This window comes from Canis lupus, chromosome 11 (genome assembly GCF_011100685.1).
Source record: "Canis lupus familiaris isolate Mischka breed German Shepherd chromosome 11, alternate assembly UU_Cfam_GSD_1.0, whole genome shotgun sequence".
NCBI classification, from domain to species: Eukaryota; Metazoa; Chordata; class Mammalia; order Carnivora; family Canidae; genus Canis; species Canis lupus.
The window spans coordinates 9,435,470-9,461,017 of record NC_049232.1 but is presented as its reverse complement, the minus strand read 5'-3'; the positions used below and the strand labels follow the sequence as shown (position 1 = coordinate 9,461,017).

The 25,548-nt window shown below is 41.4% G+C and overlaps 1 protein-coding gene across 6 annotated transcripts; it reads right to left on the bottom strand.

The window, feature by feature from the left end:
* Positions 1-7,278: 7,278 nt before the first annotated feature.
* LOC102151165 (protein FAM170A-like) lies at positions 7,279-24,603 on the bottom strand. 6 transcript variants are annotated; one of them, XM_038551887.1, is made up of 9 exons: positions 24,384-24,603; positions 22,646-22,780; positions 21,078-21,218; positions 18,198-18,338; positions 15,722-15,835; positions 13,020-13,151; positions 11,808-11,924; positions 9,526-10,562; positions 7,279-8,355 (listed from the first exon to the last, which is right to left on the bottom strand). In XM_038551887.1, the coding sequence occupies exons 1-8, from the start codon at positions 24,451-24,453 to the stop codon at positions 9,910-9,912; spliced, it is 1,503 nt and encodes a 500-aa protein (XP_038407815.1). In that variant the 5' UTR covers positions 24,454-24,603; the 3' UTR covers positions 7,279-8,355; positions 9,526-9,909. The 6 variants fall into 6 exon arrangements, with proteins under 6 accessions (XP_038407815.1, XP_038407814.1, XP_038407817.1 ...); XM_038551886.1 differs by having other exon boundaries at positions 13,020-13,154; positions 24,384-24,599; XM_038551889.1 differs by lacking the exon at positions 18,198-18,338 and having other exon boundaries at positions 24,384-24,602.
* Positions 24,604-25,548: the final 945 nt, after the last annotated feature.

Below are 25,548 nucleotides of genomic sequence, written 5' to 3'. Positions count from 1 at the left end.
TCAAAAGTAATTCAAAGTGGGATTGATATTACTGATTTGACTTTTGGCTCTAGTATGGCTCTAAAAAGCATTGTAAGTGATCCTGTCTTGGTTGAAAATCGTTATATTTTGTTTCCCATGGATTTTCACATTCACATTGGGTTTCAAAAATATCATCTTAAGCATTATATATATTGTTTGCCAAACTTTTTGGCACACCCTTAAATTTTGCAGCCAAGATACCTGCCTCATTGTGTCAACTTATCCCTACTCTGCTGGAGGAAAAAGAAATGGTACTTCCCTCTAGATCTAGAATTTTATTTTTCAGTCTTTCTAGTTGGGTAGAGTAAGTCTAGAAAGCATAACTGAAGCAGTGCTTTTGTTGGTGTGTATTAACAGAGAATAACATTGGTCTAGTTAAAAAGAACATTGTTCTTTCCTCACAGGTCACTCAATCACACTCAGGAAGGGAGGATTTTTGCCGAGAGGGAAATTTGATGAAGAGAAATATCTCTGAGAATGTACAGGTAATTCAAGGACCCAATTTAATGTCATCAATAGAGAATGTTAAATGGGTAAACTGTTGACTAAGAGACAGAATATGTGATTCTAATGCTACAGTTTTGTCACGTTATGTTTCTAAGTCTTTGAAGCCTATCTAACCATCTATAGTCTTCTAAAGAGGGGATTTATTCAATCTACCTCTTGACATTATGAAGAGAAAATGAATATACCTTATCAAGGTCTAAAATTGTAAATTCAAGTTCCTATATCTTTAAATTATTAAATCTCTCACTGTTTACTTAGTGGATATATATATTTAAAAGGACCCTTTCTGTTTTTATTAAGTTCATAGCCATCACACGTGCAGTTAAAATACACAGAAGCAAATTTTAAAAGGAAAATGTTAAGTGAATGAGAGAGAAGAGAAATATATTTCTGCTGGTTTAGGAGGGACTTTTACAAAACTGTAACAGTTCAAACAACTCTTTTTGCAATTTACCATGCTACTATGGTAGCATGAATTAATGTTTGTATCAGGTTGGCAAACTTTCTGTAAAGGGCCAGACAGTACATATTTTCAACTTTTCAGGCTATGTGGTCTCTGCTGCAACTACTCAGTACTGCCTTAGTAGTAGGAAGGCAGCCACAGGCAATAGCAAACAAATGGGCATGTTCCAATAAAATTTTATATACAATAATAGGCACTGGGCCAGGTTTGGTCTACAGACCAGAGTTTGCCTCCCCTTGTGTTAGAAGCTTCTACATGCTTTATTGAAAACCTACAAACTAGGTTGTCTGTAATAGTGGGCCATAAAGGAGTTATGTCTTTTATTGAGATGAGTATCCAAGCCATTATTTACACACAAATGAACCTTCATAGCTAATGGCTTTGGAACAGTTCCCGTGTCTGTACCTAATCTTCTCTTTTAGCATTCTGTACCAACAAGATTATTTAATGTCAGATGTTATTTTAGGTAGATGCACTATCTCTGTTTTGCCATATTTTGCCCCAATATAAACTTTTAAAGTGTCTTGAAAATTTGATACTTTATTGAGGGCCATGAAGCTTAAGGACATTTCTATTGGAGGACAGTTTGTTTTATTGGCCATAATAAATACTTTTTAATGGGTCGGTGACTTAGCCAAAACCATAGAATTGAGGTGGCCTAATGTGGAAAGGTGGCTAAGTAGTTATTTGGTTTTCACTTGTAGTAAGCTATCTTCCCAGTTTAAGGAGAATTTAAGATAGCGGTAGGGACAGAGGTTAAATGATGCTGAAATAACACTGTTTTTAAAATTGGGCTGCATGTTTGGAAAAGTTCTTATGAAAGAGATAGTACTTTGCTCTATGTTTATTCCAATTAATGGCCAATCAGATATTATAAATGATGAGCAGGAAATTTATTTACTAATCAATGTAAAGTATCTTTTATTTGTAAGGTTATTTTATTTTATTTTATTTTATTTTATTTATTTGTAAGTTTTATCATGTGGAGACAGGATTCATAAAAGAGAATGAAATACTAAAATACCAATGCCTTGCTTTTCTAAAGATTATTGTAGAAATGGTATATATTTGAATTTAAATTACTGAGATTATGATGTATTATCATGGCCATGCCTTTGGAATGCCTATAGGTAACTAAACCCCACTGTTACAACTTGAGTAAGGACAAGGAAAACAGTGTTTTCCCCCAAAAGAAGTTGAAAGTGGTTTTATCAGTCACATGATTAAAATCATGTGGAATGGCCAAGATTTCAAGAACTTTTTCTTTTTTAAAGATTTTATTTATTTATTCATGAGAGACAGAGAGAGAGGAAGAGAGAGGCAGAGGCACAGGCAGAGGGAGAAGCAGGCTCCATGCAGGAAGCCCGACATGGGACTGGATCCTAGGTCTCCAGGATCAGGCCCTGGGCCAAAGGCAGCGCTAAACCACTGAGCCACCCAGGCTGTCCGAGAACTTTCAAGTCAGAATAAACCTCAGAGATTATTTGCTCAATTGTTTAATTAGAGAAGAAGAAGCCGATTCCCAGAGAATATGAGATTTTACTAAAGTTTACACGCAGTATATTGCCAGATTTGCCATTAGTGTTCTGATCTCTTTCATCCCTGGGCTCTGCCCTTAGAACTCAAACTCATCCACAGTTAGACATAGTTATGCAGATTCACGCAGTTGATACCACAGGATTGTATGAAAATGAAAATCCCAGAGTTAGCATTCAGGTACTTCTAGTGAGTGTTTGCAATGTTTCATGCATAGCTAGGTTGATGAAATTAGAAAGTTTGTATTTCTAATGATGTCTTCCTTAGTTTTTTAAAAAAATTTTTTTTAGTTTAAATTCAATTATCCAACATATGATAATACATATTAGTTTCAGATACAGTGTTCAATAATTTACCAGTTGCATATAACAGTGCTCATCACATCATATGTCTTTATTAGTTTTAATTTCTTTAACTTATTGGGCTAGATAGGTTAAAATGGCTAAGAGCAAAATCTCAGGTCAATTGAATTTCCTGGAAACTGTCTTAATTTACAATTGAATGAGAGTGTAGGTATTTGGCACGTGGCCCATTAATGTTAAAACGCTCAACTGAAGTAGATAGTGTTACATTTTCTTCTCTTGGTTCCTCATTTTGGTGTCACCTCGAATGGACAAGCATTTATCTCCACACCTCTTTCACGGCCAGAACTAATCAATATGAGGCACCTCAGACACACAAGTCAAGGAGAATTGGACTTGCCAAGATTCCCAAATGAAGCAGCTCTTTGGATTTTGTGGCCTGGGAGTCTCTTTCTCTCACCATCTTCTCGGCCCTCTCATTTTCTGCTGATCTCTTCTCTGACAGCGTATGGAGAGAGTGACTGGCAGTTTCTCTCTACAAGGCAGTTTTACTTCAGAGAAGAAATGTGACAATGATACCGTAGAGTATTAATAATACTTTAGTCAGAATATTTTGCAATTAAAACATTCAGATTGTGAGAATTAAGCAGATATAGATATAATGTATAGTTCAGATAATATTCCCCTGGCTATGTGACATAGGTTAGCCAATAATCAATGGTTTCTTCAGAAAGATCTCACTATAGGCGGAATCTCCTCATCTTACACATGTAATCACAGAGCTCTAGCCAGGCTTTCTATGATGCTCTGTATTCCCTGTTTTTATTCAAACGCCTCTTCAATTTCATATTCTTATTTCCTTCTCTTAAGTCTTATTCTTCTTCCTATTTAATATACTGTATACACTGAAGAGAAGGGGCAGAAGGGAGAAAGCATTTATTGAACTTTCTGCTGGGTGAGCCCCTGGTTAGATATTGTCCATCTGATAATCTCATATATTTACTTATTATATTTATAAGATGTCATAATTTATTTTTTTCTATGAAAAGAATTCTTAAGAAGGTCCTAGAGTTCATGGCTCACAATAATAAAGGCTTAATTTCTCCCTCTTGCACAGATTTCAATAACAAAGGTTTTTTTATAGTTATATATGTATAGGTATAAAACCTACATGTCCCTGAGCAAATCTGGCATTGATTTCATCTAGCTTTAGCTCAAGAATAATAAGACTCTCTCTTTTTGTCCTTAGGACATAAACACAGGTTTCTTACTGAATTCAAAGATATAGGCATCTATCTAGATAGAAATAGGTAAATAGTCCATTGCTAGGGTAAATAAGGTGCAAACCACTTAAGTACAGCATCTATGTTACAGCCACAATTATTCATTTTGGCTGAAAATGATTGATCTGAAATGAACCAAAGCAAGAACAGACTGCATCATCACTGAGTAGGTCACATTACAGTCAGTTTACTTTGTACACATTTACCCTGCAAGAGAAATCATTGAATGTGTTCTCATGTGTATGTCAGAATAACCCAGTAGTGAATGAATGAATGAATGAATGAATGAATTCCCTTCCCATTGTAGGCCAGAGAGGCCAAGGGCAGAGCAAGTAGTAAAACAGCTTTAAACTCAACCCTATTTGACTCCAAAGATCATTCTTAAATCCAGCTATACCATTCATGAGTTTCACTATATGTGTTTCTTTATTTTCAGCGCTCCTCAATTGAAAAAAAAATTCAATAAAATACATGTCATATAAAATTTCCCATCTTAGGGGGCAGGGCAAGCTAGCCCAATGTACCTAGATAACTTTCAAATCGTCCTGAAAACCTACGAATTCGACCTGAGATTTAAAGAGAGAACAGCTGGAACCTACAGAGAGAAGAGTTTGCGCTTCTAACAAGGTAGGAAGGTGGAAAACATAAAATAGAAGAATCCAGTGGGGGATGGGGCAGGCAGAGCTGGGCTCAGCGGGCAGCGAAAGCCTCGGCCAGGGAAGCCCAGCCCTGGAGAAGCAGGAACTGGAACAATCTGCATCGGAGTCTTCCCGCAGGGAAAGGACCTCGGCAAGAAAGTTGGGCAGAGCCGCAGCTGGGGCAGGGAGCCTCCACGTTCCCGGGTCACTAACAGAGGAGGGGGCCCCGGGGAGAGCACCCGCAGGCTGGGGGCCGGTCTTGGTAAAGGGCTGGGGCGCGCCCGGCGGGGCCTCGGGAGCAGCTCGGGTGGTGGCTCTAGGTGGAGGGGCCCCGGCGCGGTTCCAGTGGCGCAGGCCCCAGATCCCAGGGCTCTGAACAGACACAGCCCGGGACAGGCGGAGGCGGGAGGGCACAGGACAGCGAGGACCCTCCTGCCACCGGGCACCCCCGAGCTCAGCGCCCCCCACCCCCGGAGCATCCAGGCCAGTGCGGACTGGGAGCCTGCGGTAGTTACTGGGGGAGCTGACTCCAGAGCTGGACAGCTGGCAGTGGCCAGTGTTGTTGTCCCTCCTGCTGTTACCCTATGCCTGGGACAGGGCAGGGCCGCCAGGGAACAAAGGCCTCACAGGATAAATAGCTGCCACTGAGCCCTGCACCTGGCAGGAGGCCGAGTGTCTCCAGCAGGTGCACACACCTGAGAATCAGCTCAGTAGGCTCCTCCCCCAGAAGACCAGCTGGAAAGACAGAGGAAGAGTAAGTTCTTGGCCGAGCAGCTCTGGAAAGCTTCATGGGCAGTTGAGGGATTTGCAGGATATAGAACCAGAGGATACCCCTGCTTGTATTTTGTTTTGCTTTTTCTTCCTTTTCCCGGTACAACTCGTTTTTAGCCACTCTGCGCTGAGCAAAATGACTAGAAAGAAGAACTCACCACAAAAGAAAGAATCAGAAACAGTACTCTCTGCCACAGAGTTACAGAATATGGATTACAATTCTATGTCAGAAAACCAATTTTGAAGGTAGAAAAATATAAATTCAACCTGAAAAAAGAAAAAAATGTTAAAAGAACGAACAGAGCCTCTAACAATTGTGGCATAAGATCAATAGCTCTAACACTCATGCCAATGACATCCCAGAAGGAGAGAAGAGATTAGTGCAATATATATCTTAAGAAATAATGCCCAAAGATTTTTCAAATTTTGTGAAAGACAATTTTACAGATTCAAGAAGTTTGTGCATCTTATAAAACATGCATAGGATCTGTCTAATGGAAAGTACAAGTACTGATAGAAAATAAGACATAAATGTGATAAGTATAAATGGAGAAACATACATAGTATTCATGGTTTGGAATGCCCAGCGTGTTAAAGATGTCAGTTCTTTGATCTAAAGATTCCATGTAAGCCCTATTAAAATCTCAAGAAGATTTTTATGTATATGTTTACAAGTTTATGTTAAAATGTATGTGGAAACACAAAGGACTTAAAATGGTTAAAAAAATTAGAAAAGATACATCGAATTGGATGAAAGATATTATCCATTTTTAAGGCTTCTCGATACCTACAGCAATCAATACAATAGCAAGTCCATATCCAGACACATAGACCAATGGAACTTGAAATAGGGAACCTGGAAATAGACCCATACAAATGTGATTAGCTGATTTTGATCAAAGTTACAAAAGCAATTCAGTGCAAGAATAGCCCTTTTTTAAAAAAAGATTTAGAGAGAGCACATGTCTGCATGGTCACATGGACAAGTGGGGGAAGGGGCAGAGGCAGAGGGAGAAGCAGACTTCCTGCTGCCAGGAAGGCAGATGGGGACTTCATCCCAGGACCTCAAGATCATGACCTGATACTTATGTCTATACTGATAATACATTATACTCATACATATAGGACCAGACAGACATTTACACTAGGAGGAAGGAAACTAATGTCCACATAAAACCTTGGCACTATTGCCACTGAAGCTTTGAAAGCACCAACAACTTGGGACGCCTGGGTGGCTCAGTGGTTGAGCATCTGCCTTCCACTCAGGGCATGATCCCAGGTCGGGTAATTGAGTCCCACATTGGGCTCCCCACAGAGAGCCTGCTTCTCCCTCTACCTATGTCTCTGCCTCTCTGTATGTCTCATGAATAAATAAAAGCTTCAAGAAAAACATCAATAACTTGAAACTTTCTAAAAATTATTTTAAATATCAGACATAGAAACCAAGGGGTTCGTTAAAATATATATATACACACTTGTATGTATACATATATACGTATATATGTCCCAAAAGTCAGCCAGCAGTTTCAAGCTTTAATAACTTCAGAAGTGCTAAGCTAAAAATGATAGACCACCATTTGAAAGTTGAACTATTTTAATTTCCTTTCTCTTATGTAGTTTTCTGAACTATAAAGAACATTTTTTTTGTTTCTGTCCCTCCAGTTGAAGACAAGCAAAGTGACAAAGAAAACTTAAAATTAATCTTTGAAAATACACAATTAAAGTGTAAGTTATAGGCAAATAATTCAACATGCAAATTTTATTTTTAAAAACTTTTTTATTTTTTATGTTTCTAAAATTAGTAAGCTTAAAACTGGATTATGACTTTGGGGCACCCTTGTGGACACACATTTGATCATCCCTGATGAGGGTGTTCCATCCTCTCTCCTATGACTGTATATCAACTGTTTGTAAACATACATGTGCCCAGAAAAGCCAAGCAGGGTATTTTCTTTGCTTTTGTTTCATTTGTGCAGTAGCTTTTCCTCTCTCAGTAATAAGAATGTCTGTCCCCCAGTCAAATAACCAGGCAGGTGAACGTATTAGACAACGATACAGAGAAAGATATATGTGCATATAAAGGAAAGGATATAGAAAAATAAGTAAAACTGTTAACAAAGACTACACTGGCGGAAACTTGTGGGTGCGAGTACAGGGGAGGAAGGGTATGGATTACAATCTACCACATAGTCAGAGTCTTCAGGCACATATTCATGGATATAAGATGTCGAGGAGGGAAATAAGTTAGATGGGGTGAAAAATCTATAGCCAGGCTGGAGAGTAAGACTATGAGCCAGGTGTTCACACCTGCAGTAAATGCAAGGGATTTGAGAAGCCACAAGCAGAACTCAAACTAGATTCTTTGTCAAGTTAGCAGTCTCCTCCCCCGAATCCTGCCAAGCTGTCATCAATCTTCTGCTCCACTGGTGAAAGCTCTAGGTAGGAGAAATGTGTTTTCCACGGTACTAACATCTCTAGCAATACCGCCCTCTTCCCCACAAGGCAATATTGCAGGGATTTTCAGAGGTGCCTGACTCTGGCAGGGTGGGGGAGAGTCAGCAGGAGCAGAGACTCTTTCCTCTCAGGGCTCCTGAGGGCCTGGTATTCCCCGCATTCCTTGGGCTTCTCACGCCTCTCTGTGGATATTTTCTCCAGAGCTGGGCACCAAATTTCACCAGGTAACTGGGAGCAGCTGCAGAGGATCAGGTACATCCATCTTTAGCCGGTCCTCCCTTGATGCTATGGGACTCATGAAAACGTCTGTACTCCCATCAGACCGCAGGAATGTGCTGGATACTGTTGTTTGAAATCTTTGGGGTGATGGGTCTGTGTGGCTGTGAGAAAACCAAAGCAGAGAAGAGGATCATTCAGTGAGGAAGGCAGCTTTTCTTATTTTTATGATAAATGTTCATTCGCTCTACATGATTCAAAAGATTCAGGGCAATTCCCAGGCTCCAATCTAACTGACTTTTGGACCCCAGAAGATGAGCCCTTCCTATATCCCATTGACTAAAAAGCCATACTCTCTCTCATTCATTTTGCAACGTCTTTGCAGCTTCGTCTACGTTTAACCCCTCTACTGACCTCTTAGAATAAGGCACTCGCAGCTGTAGCGAGAATAAAGAACAAGATATGGGAATTGTGAAACTTCATAAAAGAATATGGGGATCTTCCAGGAAGCAACACATTAAAAGTTGCCAGAAATCAGGGTGCCTGGGTGGCTCAATTAAGCATCCGACTTGATTTTGGATCAGGTCATGATTTCAGGGTTGTGAGTCTAAGTCACATGTCAGGTTCCTTGCCGGGGGAGCCTGTTTAAGATTTTAAGATTTTCTCTCTCCCTTCACCTCCACCCCCTCCACCCCCACCAACCCCGGTTGCTCTAAAAAAAAAAAAAAAAAAAAAAAAACCAAGCCAGAAATGCCAGAAATGGTCCATAGCAGAAGAGTAGCTTCTTTGTCTCTCTTCTCCAGTTGCATCTGACACTTTAAAGGAAGCAGCCAGAACTACTGGCTCCTAGGATATATTAAATAGGAGTCCTCTGGTTGTTTCTCTCAAGTGGTTGTAACTCCCTAGCAGGTTCTTCCAGGTATGAAACTCACAACATGACATCTGAGATCTCACCCTCACCCAGGAAAAAGGTGGGACTGTGACTAGCCTTCATACTAACCCTTGTCCATCTCTGCTCTGCCCTTGAAAGGGAGGTAGGCCCAGGGCTAAGACTCCTGTGACACCTGGTTTATCTAAGGAATAATGGGCCCAGGCTTCTCTGCCCTACTTGACTAGTCTTGTCCTTACCCGTCTCCTCAAAGGCATAGGAAGGAAGCAATCTCATTAATTCATCATCCATCAAGTATTCCACCCCAAGTATATATTCCTCTGAAGAAAATTATGCATCATAGTTATTAAAGAACCCAGGGAGACATCGCTGGTGGATGAACCTTTTCTCAGAACCCTGAGTCCCAGGCATCCTCGAGGTGTTCTCCTAGCCCTAGGGCCCTCACCTCTTTGACCATGTGGCCTCCAGCAGTCCCTGCTTCCAGGGAGTCTCCTTTTTTCAGTGTAGTGGTAGAGAGGATACGCTGGTGTACGATGCTCTTTAGACTGCATGTGAGTGTCTTGCTGTTCCGCATGGTGAGACCCACCTTCTTCTCCTCCTTCTTGGGAGAGCAGTGGATAGAGTGGAAAGGGGTCCTCTGCTCCTGTTGCTGCTGGTGCACTGGTAGTGGCGGGGTGGTAGATGTGTATAAAGAGAGGTGGGTACTAGGGTTGTTTAGAGAAGATAAAGAAAGCCCCTTGGTAGAGTCTGGTTTGCTCTACTTTCTCTCTCTCAGGGGCTGAAGAGAGTCTGTTTATTTGCATGAAGACATGTTCATGCCAGAATGATGTTATTTCTGGCCTCGGTGTGTTCTCTTCCTGGTATTCTCCCCCCTTCTCTTCTTTGCCCTGTTCTTCTTGCTCTTCAGCCAAGCTAAGGCCAGATGGAAAGTATGGCAGCTAAAGCCCTCAGTGACCCCATGCTGGACGTGCTCCCGTAGGGCCTCTAAGCTGGGGAAGACCCAGCAGCAGCCCATGCACCTGAAGCCACTATCCAGGGCCACAAGCCATTCGGGGGTCTTGGCCCTGGAACATTCCTCCACAGCTGGAGTCTCTGCTGGGCTGTCAGCCTCCTCCTTTGCCTCTTGAGCTTCACTGTTCCAGCTGGACTCACTGCCAGTTAGGAGTTCCTTCGTACACACATGAGATGGGGTGACTTCTGTATGGACCTTTTCAAGAAAGGCCATTTCTTCTAGTCTTGCCTTCTTTGAGGGAGGCTCCTGCTCTTCCTCTGAATCACTTAAGACAGCCACCCCCCTTTTCATTTGGACATGCATGTAGTAAATTTTCATGAGCCTTTCCTTCTGTGGTTGTACTGAGGGCTCAGAGGGCTGAGTACTACTGACCAGATGGAATGGAAATGAGACATATGGAAAGGGCGAAGAAGTCTCATGTTGCTCAGATTGTCCAGGATGAGAAACATCTTGGTGTTTTTGATGGCTTCCTACGAAAGAGAATTTCAAACGTAAGACAAATAGAGTCTGTATGTGACGTCCGGAGGTGTCAAGGTGGCCATGAGAATATTCCCATGCAGATGTGTGGAGCAGAAGTCTGTACACATGTGGTATTTCGGCATTCTATGAGTGGTGTGTTTTATCTGAGGTGTGTACCTGCTATAACTATGCGGGAATGTGGGTGTAGTGTGTCTTGTGGACTTGCATGTGTGTTTTGGGACACATCTGGTTGAACGCTTCCTTTAAGATTTTATTTATTTATTTGTGAGAGAGATACAGAGAGAGACAGAAAGTGAAGAAGCAGAGGGAAAGGGACAAGCAGACTCCTTGCTGAGCGTGGAGTGTGACATGGGGCTGGATCTCACTACTTTGAGATCATGACCCGAGCTGAAACCAAGAGTCGGATGCTCAAATGACTGAGCCATGCAGGTACCCTGGTGACTGTTTCTGATGTTAGTCAGAGGTGACAGCGAATGAGTGTGTGCATGTGTGTTACATAGTGTGACAGAGCATGTGAACAAGTGCGGGAATAATGCTGTTTCCTGTTGACACTGTAGCTTAGAATGCCAGCAGAAGTGACCTGAGCTCCTGAAATATGCCGCTCTGTGAAGTGCCCGAGTCTTCATGAGTGAAGTGGCATGTGGATGAGAAAGGCTGTACATGAAAGTCCATCCTCCTCAGGGTATATCCATTTTCTGCAGTTTGGCTTAGTGTGAGGGAGTTAAAACAGGTGATCTGTACAAGGGGTTGTAAAGGACTTATGGTATTAGTGTGTGAGTGGATGAGTCTGACTGTGTGAGGGAATGAAGGGACAAGGGTGTAGCTATGCCATGCCAGAGACTGGGAAAGTGAATGAGGAAGGAAGGCAAGGAGAAAAGGAAGGAGAAATGGGACCAGAACTGGTAGGAAGGAATACAGATGCAGGAGTGTGGGTGAGGTTGAGTTCATGCACCTCTGAGGGGGAAGGGTGTGATGAAATGTCCACACCACTGCGGGGCTCTACTTGACCTGAAGCTACAACGGTGACTGGGTCCTCCCCCTGAAGCTACACTCCCTTTCTGTTCCTCTGCAGGGGCTTCAGTCCTAGTCCCTCTGCCCTGAAGCCCTCTTCTGCTCTCAAGGGGAGAATAAGATAAGTCAGGCTTGGGCTGAGCAGCTCAGTTGTACCTGCTATCTCTGCTCAGACGCGACCTGTGTATTTCCCTTACCGTCCTCTTTAGCAAGGATAAACTTACCAGAAGGTGAGATGCAGACGTATTCTGAGGAAGAAGACTTTTCTCCTGCAATCTCACTGCCAGGAGAGACCACATATGACTCAGGCTGAGGCACATTCTCTTGGTTCTTCCAGAATTCTGGGGAAAGGATTAAAAACAAAACAAAACTCTGAGATATGGCATCTTCTGGAGTCTGTGTCAACTCAAAGAGCTACACTGAATGGATATTATTAGTTAGACATCATTACCACACATGAGACTTAACTCTCATAGAAACTAAGGTGACTTTCTTCATTGAAATGCTACGATTTTCAGGTGACTTTATCTTTTAAAACTTCACTTACTCCTAAATATAACTAAATAATAATTAGTAAAACTGTGTTTATAGTGAATGACCATGATATTATCTCGTGAGATTTCTGGACATGTGTAGAGAGTATTGGACACTTAGAACCATGCCTGTAAAACAGTATGCAGTCACTAAAGTAGGATATTCTCAGCTTGGTTTTCCTTATAGGACACTGTGCAATGAGGGGGCATGGGGTGCAATTTTATGAAGAATTCTGCATGTGTATCTCTCTACGTATGTACTGATATCTGGTAACTATCTCTACACCCATACAAACACACAGAGGATGGATGGATAGATGGATGGATAGATAGATAGAGGGCAGCCCCAGCGGCTCAGAGGTTTAGGGCCACCTTCAGCTGGGGGTGTGATCCTGGAGACCCAGGATCCAGTCCGACTACAGGCTCCCTGAATGGAGCCTGCTTCTCCCTCTGCCTGTCTCTCTCTCTCTCTCTCTCTCTCTCTCTCTCTGTGCCTCTCATAAAAAAATAAATATAATCTTTAAAAAAGATAGATAAATAATGTACAAATGCAGGTAAAATGAATTTTCAAGGTTCCCGGGGAACCCTGGTGCTGGAAATGTTCAAATTAAGACTTCACAGTCATGGCCCAAACTTCCTTTCCGAAAATATATTTCCACATTTCTCTTAGATATTTTATCTTCTCATTCAGATCTTTTAAGAGCTTCTTCCAAAGAAGACAGGGATGCCTCCCTGGTACATTTCTGCTTATTAATTAGGAATACAGACCTTGGACAGTCCTCGTGAGAAGGGGTCATTTATGGCATTGCGGGGCATAGGCTCGTAATTCTAATTTTTGGCTAACATGCTGCCTCACCTCCCTGCCTGATTTCCCCCCAGCTCCTCCCACTCCCACCATATTACCTCTGTCAAAGAGCTTGTCTGCAGGAGAGATACGGGAAATATATTCTGAGTCTGAAACTTCTGCCCTCTGGCTGTGGCCTTGGGCCAACCCAGAGGGTCCAGAAAGTAGAATGTCTTCATCTGTGTTTAAGACTTCTGGGAAAGAGAAGGACAATCAGAGAGATGATATCTTTGCCTCCATTAAACATTCGAGAAATACCATGTATAATAACACACACAGCACTTGTTCCCAGGAAGATTATAGTCTGGCTTCTATCCAGAGGTCTAAAATCTAGGTACCTAAAAATATATGCTGGAATGAAATGTCTGGTTACCTAAGAGAGCATGAGAGCCCTAGGTTGTTTCCTGCAGTTGATCAGAGGCTCAAATTCTTGCCTGGCACATGGTAAGGTGCCCATATTATTTGTTCTTACTACTCCATTTACCACAAGAATAAATGCAGAGCAGGTATGTCAGTACAGGTCTTCAGTCTGCCACCTGTGGTTTATGATACTGAGGTCCTGCTGCCTCCGGGGAGGGTTAGGATTTACAGGGAGGAATGACAGACTGCGATCTGTTGGCCTCCTCTTCCACATATCTGCTCCTGTGCTCCAGGGACCTCACCTGAGGGCTCTGCTACCCAGCTCTGCAGGACTGGAGACTCCAGGAGGATCCCCAAAGCTGACTCCAGACGGCACTTCCCAGCAACGGGCACAGCTCCCCTGTCAGGAGCTACGGACTGGCCAAATGGCTTAGCTGTCACTTGGCCTAGTTAGTGGTGTCATCTTCCTCATGTTCCACACACATTGTTCTGATCAGCTTTTGCCTCTATACTTACCATACTCATAAGCCTACCACTAAACTTTCCCAATTAACAGCTAAATTCTAAGTTGTTGATTATTTTCCTAGTAAAATATGTATATTTTTGGGATCGGGTTTTACCTCTATCATGAACTTCAACACATCCCGAAAATTGCCAGTTAGTTTTTCTTCCTCTTAATCTACATTTCCAAACTCAACTTTCAGTAAATAGGTAATTTTCTGTTCCTGATAAAATAACTCAAACATATTAAGTCTCTTCCTATATTTAAAAAGTTTATTTAAGCTTGTACCCAAATTTAACTTCACAAAATGCACCTACTTTGTCTCTTAGGTCACTGGAGAGTATCTGGTAGGTCATGTTATAGGCATGAGACAAGTCAGTGGGGGGTGGACTATTTTTTAGAGACGTAGTATGTGTACCGTGTTCGGTGAGTACTGTCTGATTGTGTACGTGTCTGTCATGTTTCTTCAACAATTTTATGTAGAAGGCGTACGGGTGCCATGGCCATTCTACGTAAAGGTAGCATGAGCATCATATATTAGTGGATGGTACAGCATAATCCTGTATATGTAAAGGTGGTATGAGTGATCTGGGTGTCATGTACTGCTGAGGTTCAAGTTGTGACGTACTGTCTATTTGATTTATGAGAGAGATATGGACCTGGGTAATTTTGTGAGATCTGTTGAGATTGTGAAAGTGCTAGGATAGAGGCAAGGATAGAGGCAAGACCTCACGCGAGGTCCTAGATTGTGGAATTACCTGAGGGGCCTAAGCGACCTGGGACAGAGGAGTTTTACACGATGTTATATGATTGTGTGGCTTTGTTCACTGTTAATGTGAAATATGAAGTTCTACAAGAATGAGATTATTTGTGTGAGTTTGAGATGATAGTATCTAAGGATGTCATTAGAGAAGGCAAACTTGAGGAATACATATGCTGCAAAATGAGTTGTGAAGGTTCAAGATATGAGGATCTGAATTTATGAGTCTGTCTGAGAGTATAAGGAAATGGGAGCAGAGGGATGCCTGGGTGGCTCAGTGGTTGAGCACCTGCCTTTGGCTCGGGGCATGAGCCTGGCTTCCCGGGATTGAGTCTCAAGTTGGGCTCCCTGAGGAAGCCTGCTCCTCCCTCTGCCTATGTCTCTGTCTCTCTCTATATGTGTTTCTTGTGAATAAATGATTAAGATCCTTAAAAAAATAAAAAGAAAAAGAAGAAAAAAGAAAAAGAAAAGAAAGAAATGGGACCAGAGAATGGGAAATGAAGAGACAAGTGTCAATAGGGTTAACTGTGAGAGGACTTTGTGCTAAGCCTAGTAGAGTATGTGATGGAATAAATATTCCTGTGTGCTCATGAGGGTTAGGAGGTTGTTGGAGAAGAATCGAAGGGTCTCTTTCCAATCTCTGCCCCTTCTTCCCCCATGAAAGGACACATGCTAAGGAGTTCAGTCCTCTCTTAGTGAAAAAGCAAAATCTACTGGTTCCTTCTTGGATGCCCTATCTGTTCTTTGCTGGCCCATTTCACACCAGCTGTCAGAGATTTGCCCACATTATGACCAACAGAATTCATCTTCTCAGGTTCACACTGAGTTTATATTTCCATTTCTCAGAGAGATCTGACATTTCTTTAGACTCCACCTTTGCAAACATGGCCCTGCACTTATGGATATTTGTCCTCTCTGAGATTCCCCTTGAATCTCCAGGCTTTGTTTTATATAGATGCAATGAACATCTCCTGGAGAGAAAAAAGACCTTGTGTTATCCCTCTCATCTGGACATGGGCTTGGATCACTTTATATCTCTCATCTATGAGTCTGTAAATAGAAATGCTCAGCTGGAGCCTCAGCCATGCTTACATCTCCCTTTGCCACTACCCACCTCCAGTTCAGACATCTCGACTTACCCGTATTCTTATTGTCAGAGGCACAGGGGAGGTCACTTGAGACAACGGCACTGTGTTCTTCCTGTGAGGTACTCTCACCAGGCTGTGGTGTATCCTTTTGCTTCTTTAAGATTTCTGTAATTTGAATTAGAATTAAAAAGATATATCTAGTGTTTCATATATTCAGTGCACTTGGATTGCTTACTCTGTGTCAGACACTCAGGGATAGTATAGTCTCTTTTCTGGCCAAAGCTCCAAAATAGAAGCATTCGACCATTTTTACTTTTTCCCAAGTGCTCATGGCTAGCTGGATATAATATATGTACATTGTCTTTATTGAGGTCGCTGCGGTGTGTCTTGAAATTGTGTCATCACAGTGTACAGTCCATATATTTTAGTATTTGTTTCCCTGACTATACATACGTCACTGTGTCTCACGCATTTCATCAAAAGATGCCCATATCCTATCTCCAGAGTCCATAATGTTACCTTTAAGGCCCAAGGGACTTTGCAGATATTATTAGATTAAGGACCCTGAGATGGGAACATTATTTGGGATTAGTTGAGCGGTCCATATGCCGTATTTTAGACTTCTGACCCCTACAACCATAAGAGAATAATACATTTTTGTTGTCTTTAATCCACTGTTTGCGGTAAATTGTTAAAGCCTTCGGTAGATGATAATAAATGCTCCACATACTCTGGACTGACTAGGGGCTTTACAAACGGGCAGGCTCTATTTACCTGATTTCCTTTCTTTTCTGAGTGTAGAGTTGTTTATTTGAGTCCATGGTGCCACCCATTCTTTGTGCAAAATAAGGAGCTTAGAATACTTGAGCTCCCAGTCAAGTTGTATGTGACTGTCATCCAGTACTTCAGTTACATCTGTTTGGTGGATTATCTGTGAATCAGTGTTCCTGGTTTGGGTGTGGAAATCATCAAAACCTACTGGCATTCAATCACAGACTTCTCAGCTCACCTTCCGTTCCTGGCTTCCATTTCATCTTTCCAAATACGTTCTGTGTTTTCAAATATTTTATCTTTTATGTTTTCTACTTTTTTATCTGACGATGTCTTTTTTTCACCCTTCTTTTCTTTATGATGTGACTGTTCTTTTCATCCAGCACATTATCTTATATTGTTATTAGATAATTGCTGTGGATATGGTCACTGTCTGACAGATCACCATTCTTTTGAAAGACTGTGTGCTTCTCCCCAGTTGCTTTAACATCTTTGTTATTGAGGTTCTGAATATTGGCTTTAGTGTACCTAGTTTAGTGGGGATTTATTTTTGCCATTTCTGTATCGAGTTTCCTAATAATGTTTCCTGATTCTAAAGGTTTGTATCTTCCAGAGTTCTGAAAAAAAAATCTTGGCAATTACTTCTTTATCTGTCTTATGTTCTCTGTTTTATTCTAAACAAGCATTAGTTTGATATGTCATACTGTCACATTTTCTCTTCATTTATCTTAATCCTTTTTTCATATTTCCAATGTATTGATCACTCTGATTTATATTTGTAAGTAATTCCCTGGCTCTAGCCTTCAGGTCACAAATGTTCTTTTCCTCTGACAAATGTGATGTTTAACTCATCCACATTTTTTATGATTTCTAGAACATTATTTCTCATTTCTAAAACTTGGTTTTTTAAATCTTTTTATTGATAGTGTTTTATGTTTTTACTTGTTTAATAACTGTAAATATTCTTATTTACCATTCCTATTGTTCAATTAAATGATTTTCTTTGAAGCTAAATCTTAGTGTTCATTGTGTTTGCAGAATCTACTTTAGATTATGTGTTTTGTAGTTTTGCATGGGGAGCTCATGTTCAGTAAGTCATTACCTATAAGACTCTTTTACATGGATGACTAACGATTCAGAGCTCTTTCACATTTCTTCAGTGAGAAATTACTAGAGTACTGCAATCTTTGGTTTAATTTTACATTAATTCTTTGCTTGTAGGTTTAACTGACATACAGCAATTCTGGATACATCCCTCAATAAATGATATTTTCCCAAAATGAATGCACGGACTTTCTATCTACCATCTGATAGTGAAAACTGTTTGTGTTCTTTTTTGTTTTTTGTTTTTGTTTTATTAGATTATTTACTTATTTATTCATGAGAGACAGAGAGAGAGAGAGAGAGTGAGAGAGAGAGAGAGAGACAGGCAGACACAGAAGCAGGCTCCATGCAGGGGGCCCAACAAAGGCACTGGATCCTAGGTCTGGAGGATCAGGCCCCGGGCTGAAGGTGGCGCTAAACCTCTGAGCCACCTGGGCTGCCCCATGAAAACTGTTTGTATTCAGTTCCTAGTGAGGATACAAGAACAAGAGACTCGGATTCCCAAATTGAGATGAGGATAAGATAGTAACTGGGTCTGATGTGTACCTTTCTCCCACTAGCTGAGAGATGCTGAGCTGGATGTCTACCAGTCTGTTCAGGCACCCACTGCCCTAATCTGCCTAGACTTTGCATGCCTTTCCTTGCCCCTTACCTGCAGAAGACAGATGACTGAAGGAGGAATAGCAGGAGAAGTATTCTGATCCAGAGGATTCAACTTTTGCCTCAGGGACCAGAGTATTGTCTTCCAAACAGTGGCCAGGTGGTGGATCAAATTTGCTTGATTTTGAGATTCCTAAAAAATTCATTATAAGTCAGAAAAAGAGGTAGTTCCATTCTGTTCCCCCTACTATACTCTTCTCCCTAACCTATTCTTCCCATTGACTTCTATGGAAATACTTACTTTGTTCTGAACAGATGTCTTTATTTATTTATTCAAAGAGTTGCAGAGAGAAAGAGAGGCAGAGACAGAGGCAAAGGGAGAAGCAGGCTCCATGCAGAGAGCCTGACATGGGACTCGATCCAGGGTCTATAGGATCACGCCCTGGGCTACAGGTGGCCATAAACCACTGTGGCACTGGGGCTGCCCCATGAAAACTGTTTGTATTCAGTTCCTAGTGAGGATACAAGAACAAGAGACTCGGATTCCCAAATAAGAGATGAGGATAGGATAATAACTGGGTCTGATGTGTACCTTTCTCCCACTAGCTGAGAGATGCTGAGCTGGGTGTCTACCAGTCTGTTCAGGCTCCTACTGCCCTAATCTGCCCAGACTTTGCATGCCTTTCCTTGCCCCTTACCTGCAGAAGACAGATGACTCAAGGAGGAAATAGCAGGAGAAATATACTGATTCAGAGGATTCACCTTTTGCCTTAGGGACTAGAGTATTGTCTTCCACAGAGGGGCCAGGTGGTGGATCAAATTTGCTTGATTTTGAGATTCCTAAAAAATTCAATATGAGTCAGAAAAACAGCTGGTTCCATTCTGTTCCCCCTCCTATACTCTTCTCCCTAACCTATTCTTCCCATTGACCCCATGGAAATACTTACTTTGTTCTGAACAATAATCTTAAGAGATTTATTTATTTATTTATTCCTAGAGATGCAGAGAGAAAGAGAGGCAGACACAGGCAGAGGGAGAAGCACGCTCCATGCACAGGGAGCCCGATTTGAGATTCGATCCTGGGTTCCAGGATCACGCCTTGGACCAAAGGCAGGCGCCAAAACGCTGCGCCACCCAGGGATCCCTATACTCTTTTCCATAACCTATTCTTCCCTTTGACTGCTATGGAAATACTTACTTTGTTATGAACAGTAATTTTTTTTTAAAAAGATTTATTTATTTATGTATTCCTAGAGATGCAGAGAGAAAGAGAGGCAGAGAAAGAGGCAGAGTGAGAAGCAGGCTCCATGCAGAGAGCCTGACATGGGACTCGATCAGGGTCTCCAGGATCACACCCTGGGCTGCAGGTGGCCCTAAACCACTGTGGCACTGGGGCTGCCCCATGAAAACTGTTTGTATTCAGTTCTTAGTGAGGATACAAGAACAAGAGACTTGGATTCCCAAATAAGAGATGAAGATAAGATTATAACTGGGTCTGATGTGTACCTTTCTCCCACTAGCTGAGAGATGCTGAGCTGGGTGTCTACCAGTCTCTTCAGGCTCCCACTGCCCTAATCTGCCCAGACTTTGCATGCCTTTCCTTGCCCCTTACCTGCAGAAAACAGACAACTCAAGAAGGAATAGCAGAAGTATTTTGATTCAGAGGATTCAACTTTTGCCTCAGGAACCAGAGTATTGTCTTCCAAAGAGGGGCCAGGTGGTGGATCACATTTGCTTGATTTTGAGATTCCTAAAAAATTCATTATAAGTCAGAAAAACAGCTGGTTCCATTCTGTTCCCCCTCCTATACTCTTCTCCCTATCCTATTCTTCCCATTGACTTTATGGAAATACTTACTTTGTTCTGAACAGTAATATATATTTTTTAAAGTTTTATTTATTTATTTATGCCTAGAGATGCAGAGAGAAAGAGAGGCAGAGACAGAGGCAAAGGGAGAAGCAGGCTCCATGCAGAGAGCCTGACATGGGACTCGATCCAGGATCTCCAGGATCACGCCCTGGGCTGCAGGCAGCCCCAAACAGCTGGGGCACTGGGGATGCCCCATGAAAACTGTTTGTATTCAGTTCCTGGTGAGGATACAAGAACAAGAGACTAGGATTCCCAAATAAGAGATGAGGATAAGATAGTAACTGGGTCTGATGTGTACCTTTCTCCCACTAGCTGAGAGATGCTGAGCTGGGTGTCTACCAGTCTGTTCAGGCTCCCACTGCCCTAATCTGCCTAGACTTTGCATGCCTTTCCTTGCCCCTTACCTGCAGAAAACAGATGGCTCAAGGAGGAATAGCAGAAGTATTCTGATTCAGAGGATTCACCTTTAGCCTCAGGAACCAGAGTATTGTCCTCCAAACAGTGGCTAGGTGGTGGATCAAATTTGCTTGATTTTGAGATTCCTAAAAAATTCAATATAAGTCAGAAAAACAGCTGGTTCCATTCTGTTCCCCCTCCTATATTCTTCTCCCTAACCTATTCTTCCCTTTGACTTCTATGGAAATACTTACTTTGTTCTGAAGATTAAAAAAAAAAAAAAAGATTTATTTATTTATTTATTCCTAGAGATGCAGAGAGAAAGAGAGGTAGAGACACAGGCAGAGTGAGAAGCAGGCTCCATGCAGAGAGCCTGACATGGGACTCGATCCAGGGTCTCCAGGATCACACCCTGGGCTGCAGGCAGCCCTAAACTGCTGCGTCACTGGGGCTCCCCCATGAAAACTCTTTGTATTCAGTTCCTAATGAGAATACAAGAACAAGAGACTTGGATTCCCAATAAGAAATGAGGATAAGATTATAACTGGCTCTGATGTGTACCTTTCTCCCACTAGCTGAGAGATGCTGAGCTGGGTGTCTACCAGTCTCTTCAGGCTCCCACTGCCCTAATCTGCCTAGACTTTGCATGCCTTTCCTTGCCCCTTACCTGCAGAAGACAGATGACTGAAGGAGGAATAGCAGGAGAAGTATTCTGATTCAGAGGATTCACCTTTTGCCTCAGGGACCAGAGTATTGTCTTCCAAAGAGTGGCCAGGTGGTGGATCACATTTGCCTGATTTTGGGATTCCTAAAAAATTGAATATAAATCAGAAAAGCAGCTGGTTCCATTCTGTTCCCCCTCCTATACTCTTTGCCCTAACCTATTCTTCCCATTGATTCTATGGAAATACTTACTTTGTTCTGAACAGTAATCTTTAGTTTGGGCGGAGAATTGGTATCTTTCAGCATCCTATTCTTCTATTTGGATCCTGTTACTGTGGGTCTTCATATTCATTCATCTTGGTTAGAATTTTCAGTACCATTTGCCTTCCTTTATATTTGTTACATTTTTATCCTCTGCATTCTATCTCCTAGAGTTTTACAGCCTCAAACGAGACAAAATCTTAACTTTTGAAGAACACATTCTTTATTTTTATGTCATGTCTCTCTTTCCATGCTAACCAAGCTCGTGGCTCATTAGTTAATTGCTAAATATCATCATCCCCTCTTATGGATATGTCTGATATGTGCATTACATACCTACTGTGGCAAAACGGTGTGATGGGTGCAATGTGCTTTGTGTCTATATGTTCCTAACATGTTGGTTTAAACAGAGCTAGGGCTTAAAGTGTAATTGATTTGGTGCTTGTGAATCTGAATATGAGATGAATTTTGTGTAAGTGATAATGGTATGTACGCTTTCTGGGTTTCAGTTTAGCACATATCCATGTGTACAGATTCTGCGTCCTATGTCTACGGATTACAGTGTTATATTTTGTTATGGGACTTAATATTCTCTTCGAGACTAGACTCGGCATATTTGTGAAATATAAGGGAAGAATGAAATAACATTAGAGGATGTAAAAATCAAAGGTTTTAAGAGAAAGAATAAATGAACCTCGAGACTATATTTATATATAATACATGTGCATAGATATAATCTATATTTATATATAAATTATATTAGATAAATTTCACAAATGTAATGGTGAGTGAAAGAAACCAGACAAAAACTATACATTGTATGCTTCTATGACATTTAAAAACAGGGATAACTAAGCTTGGGTTTTAGAAGTCAGAAAAATTATCTGTGTTTGTGTAGCAGGAACAAAAACATGGCATAGAGAATTAAGGTGCATATGGAAATTATAAGGAAATGAAAGATGAGAATAAGGAGTGCAGAGAGTCTGCACCGGGATAACATATGTGCTTTTGCTGGTTGACACTGACCTACCCTTCCATGTTTCTCTGGTAAAATTCTCATACCCAGACCCTCTCCCACCATTTCCTCAAATAAAACACTGCTCTCTGCTGATCTTTTTGGGATTACTCCACTCCTTTTAAGTATTTTCCCCTTGCAAGTGATGATTTCTACCTCTGGTCAGAGAAGAAGACAGAGATACAGTTGGAGTTTCTTTCTGTTTTGGTCAGCCTTTCATCAACTGATGATCAGAATCACTCAGTTCATCTCTGGCTTCTGCCTAGATTCCATTTTATTCAATAAATTCTCCTTACCAGCACCAGTGAGCTTTTCTTGGGAGGAGGTGCAGAAGCATTCTGAAGAGGAAGAAGAGTCCTTTGCTGTCTGGCCTGAAGTTGAGGCCACTGCACTTTGTTCATGCTGTAGAACTTCTTGTAAGTTAGTACTTGCTGAGAAATCACACAAAAATAATAAAGATGTGACCCATGATTGGTGTTTGCGAATTTATCCATCCATTAAACAAACAACAAGAGTATAAACAAGACATGTTTAGTGAACACACATAGCCTCCATTTTCATGGAGAGCATAATATGGTTCATTTATTGTGTTTCTATCAGGAGGAGTTGGGTTTGTACAATGTTCCTTGTAACTGGAGCAGAAAGTGCAAGCTATCTCCTTTCTACCTGGACATACTACTAGATTGTATTTATCAGCATCTCTTGCGGCAGTTCTGACAATGGGATTAAGTTTTTGAAAATGGAAAATGACTGGAAATGACATGTGACCCTTCCAAACAGAACCAAAAATACCTCTTCTGGGTCCCTCCATGCTCTTCACTTTTCAGGTAGTTGGGATGTTGATAATCCAGGGTCTATTTTAAAGCTCAGGTTGATGATAGCAAAGATTCTATCAGCCCTGGAGACTTGCCATATTCCATTTTTATATACTCTGAATTGTTATATAAGCAAGAAACCGATTCATTTGTGTACTAGTTACAAGGGCCAAATCTACTCTCACTAATGACGTAAGGATGTAATGTGTTTTTGAGAGGCAAATAATTGGATCTGGTACAGAGTAAGTGGACAATTATATTTGATATTAATTACCTTTTCCTGGCACACTTATATTCTATATGTGTGTATATGGGAAACACAGTTATGAGTACATGTTTTCCATGTCTCATACTTTACACTCAATAACAACTCTCAACACGGACTAATTTTATTGCAGGTAAAATACAGATAACCTCACTTTCCAGGCTTCTCTCCCCAGAAAGCACATACATTGTTGGAAATATCAAGTCCTCTTCCCAAGTAGGAGTCAACACTTGTAACTTCAGGGTTAGCCTTAATCTGCCCTCCCCCAACTCCCCAGCACTGAACAATGGTTTCTCCTCCTAGATGTTACTTGTTTACTTTTAATTTCCATAGCAACCAGAACTACTTCAGTTTTCCATTTCTTCAGAAACAATCTCCTCAATTTAACCATTATCATTAAACAGTGGTATATGTACATATTCTGCCCTTTTCTTGCATTTTAGATAGGAACCCCGCATTTACATTCTCATAGTCTGAGACAAAATTCTTTTTTGCTTCTGAGTAAGTAAATTCTGACTTTATACTCTCACCCCTGTACAACCAGTTTCAAGTGCTCTTTTAAAAATTTCTCCTTACTTCTATGAGCCACATTTTCTTCCTCATTAACAGGAGAAAGTACTACTGGAAAACTTATAATAACATCCTATACTACATCAATGCCCTTAGACAGAAATAAAATATAGGAAAATACAATTTCCACAGAAAGAGTACTAATCAGCCACTCACTAAGTCTGTAGTGCAGTAACCCAGAGTGACATAGAGATGGCACAGGTCTTAAGCTGCAGAGACAAGGTTTTGGTCACTTGAATTTTCTTTTGACTCTCAGAGACTATCTGAGCCCTCAGAAAGACTAGCATATATACACATCCCTCCCCCACTTCCCTTCTTCTCTCCTCCTTTCTTTAGAGGCAGTTCCTTGTCACCCTGTGCTCAGAGAAGATGCTTAACACATACCTTTTGACCTCTTGACAGTTTGGGGGGAACTTGTACTTTCTAGATGCTTCCTTTTTTGTTTCTGCTTCATGGTTCACCTATTCAGAGAGTGACTCCAATCAGTACCTTTCTCCCTGAAACTCAACTCAGAGAGTCGGCTAACAATAACAAAGAATCAAACTAGTTCACTCGTACACTCATGAACAACAAATCACTTGAGAAACTACTTCCTCACTAAATCACTGTCCTGACCAGTGCTCAACATACCAACAGGGCTATTATGATGCAAGCCAGCATCAGTGTTCTGTGACCTAGGGATTACATCAGCACACACCAGGAACCCTGCTGATACTCACAGGATTCAAGGACTGCCACAACTCAGACTAGAGCCATTGCTTTCATCCACTGGGAACTATCATCAACTTGAATTTGTGTATCTTGCACTTGACATCAAAACAAGAGAAAAGAGGACTTGGATTAACTAAAGAACATTCTTTCTTGTGTCTACAGTAACCACATCATTGAATCTCCCCACAGAGAAGGCAATACCTGAGAGAACTAGGGTTTAACCATGCCTGAATGATAGAAAACAATTCACATTAGATCTTATTAGTAATATTATTTAACTTATGTGAAACAGTTATAGCTTTGGTATATGTGAGTGTATAGGTGTGGATTTGAGGGCATTTCATAATTCTATACAACCCTAAATATTTTGAATTTTCCCCCACCACTGGGAATAGGCTCGTGTATTTTTACAACAAGCCACTGTCTCTTTTGCTATTCTTTTCCTAATTATTTCCCAAGAGGTTTGGAGAAAGAGAAAACCCCTAGATTTACATTCCCTGGCCCTCATAATGAATCCTCTTCTGGTCAAGCCTAGAAGTCTCATTCTCCAGGCATCTGTTCCAGGCCCCAGTCTATGTCCTCTGGAAACAGCTGGGTTCTGTACAGAGACCAAACTCTGTGGTTAGCTCCATCCCACCCCCCATCCACCACTGCATACACCCCCCTCCCTCAGGGACAATCTGTATTTACCTTTATTTATCAGTTACACTAGAACCAGGCCATGGTCTCGAGCCTCCTTCAGTCTTCTCTGGCCCCAGTGGGTGCTGCCTCTGTACATTCCCTTCACTTACTAGGGGCTCAGCCTCTTAGAGTCACTGAATGGCAGGCACATTCATCA

Coding starts and splice junctions, on each gene's coding strand:
- LOC102151165 (XM_038551886.1), bottom strand. CDS start 24,453: ATGAAGCAGAAACAAAAAAGGAAGCATCTAGAAAGTACAAGTTCCCCC. Junction 21,219..22,645: donor AGAAAAGCTCACTGGTGCTG/GTAAGGAGAATT, acceptor TCAATTTTTTAG/GAATCCCAAAATCAGGCAAA. Junction 15,836..18,197: donor CAGTCATCTGTCTTCTGCAG/GTAAGGGGCAAG, acceptor TTCAAATTACAG/AAATCTTAAAGAAGCAAAAG.